Here is a 1,405-nt window from a genome sequence, read left to right as displayed (position 1 = left end):
GGTGGGGGGGGGAGACAGGACTGTCCCTGACTGGGTGGCACAGGGAGGGCTCAGGGGGGTCCCTGCCGGGTGCAGTGGGTGCTGAGGGGGCTGCTCTGGGCTCCAGCAGGTCTGTCTCCAGCACCATGATCGAGGAAGAGCCTCCCAGCTCCAATCAAGGCCAGTTTGCTGCCCGGAATGGCACCAGCAGCTCCTTGGACCTAGAATCTGTGGTACAACCCCTGGTCTTGAACCCGTGGGACGTTGTGCTCTGCATCTCTGGCACCATCATCTCCTGTGAGAACGCCGTCGTGGTGCTGCTCATCTTCCACAGCCCGGCTTTCCGGGCTCCCACGTTCCTCCTCATCGGCAGTTTGGCCACCGCTGACCTCCTGGCTGGTTTGGGTTTGATCCTGCATTTTGCCTTTGTCTACTTCATCCCATCAGAGGTGGTCAGGCTGCTGACACTGGGGCTCCTGGTCACCTCCTTCACCGCCAGCATCAGCAGCTTGTTGACCGTCACCATCGACCGCTACTTGTCCCTCTACAACGCCCTGACCTACTACTCCAAGAGGACGGTCACCAGGACTTACATCATGTTGGTCCTCACCTGGGGAGGCTCCATCTGCCTCGGGCTCCTGCCCATCATGGGTTGGAACTGCCTGAAGGAGCCCTCCTCCTGCAGCATCGTCAAGCCCTTGATGAAGAACCACCTCGTCATCCTCTCCGTCTCCTTCTTCATGATCTTTGCGGTGATGCTCCAGCTTTACGTGCAGATCTGTAAGATCATCTGCAGGCACGCCCACCAGATTGCCCTCCAGAGACATTTCCTGGCCACTTCTCACTACGACACCACTCGGAAAGGCATTGCCACCTTGGCCCTCATCTTGGGCACCTTTGCTTCCTGCTGGCTGCCCTTTGCCATTTACTGTCTCCTGGGGGACAGCAGCTACCCAGCCCTCTACACCTACGCCACCCTCCTCCCGGCCACCTACAACTCCATGATCAATCCTGTCATTTATGCCTTCAGGAACCAGGAGATCCAGAAGGTGCTGTGTGCCCTGTGCTGTGGGTGCTTCTCCTCCACCAGCCCCTTCCGCTCCCACTCCCCCAGTGACGTCTGACACGTCTGTGTCCTCCCCATCCCCACCCCCTCTGCACCTTCCACTCACCAACTGCTTGAAGGGTTTCCTTTTCTCTTTGATTTTTCTCCCCCTCCCCTTTTCATTCCCAGACACTCAGGAAGTCTTGGAATCGAGCAGCTTTTCCCAGCCCCATCCTTTGGTGCACAGGCCCCTTCTCTATTTTTCCACTTTTTGAATGCACAGGAGAGAGAGAGAGAGAAAAAAATCCATATTTTTAATCCATAATCTAATCTATATTTATGCCCGAGGGCAAGAGAGGAAGGGGAAGATCCTCATATTTT

General features: G+C 56.4%; 1 protein-coding gene across 1 annotated transcript; it reads left to right on the top strand.

The window, feature by feature from the left end:
* Positions 1-125: 125 nt before the first annotated feature.
* On the top strand, positions 126-1,103 carry LOC104391440 (G-protein coupled receptor 12-like). The gene has a single exon (XM_010000714.1). The coding sequence runs from the start codon at positions 126-128 to the stop codon at positions 1,101-1,103; it is 978 nt and encodes a 325-aa protein (XP_009999016.1).
* The last annotated feature ends 302 nt before the right edge of the window (positions 1,104-1,405 follow it).

This window comes from Chaetura pelagica, unplaced genomic scaffold (assembly GCF_000747805.2).
Source record: "Chaetura pelagica isolate M959 unplaced genomic scaffold, ChaPel_1.0 scaffold956, whole genome shotgun sequence".
Taxonomy (NCBI): Eukaryota; Metazoa; Chordata; class Aves; order Apodiformes; family Apodidae; genus Chaetura; species Chaetura pelagica.
This window is presented reverse-complemented; position numbering and strand designations above follow the sequence as displayed.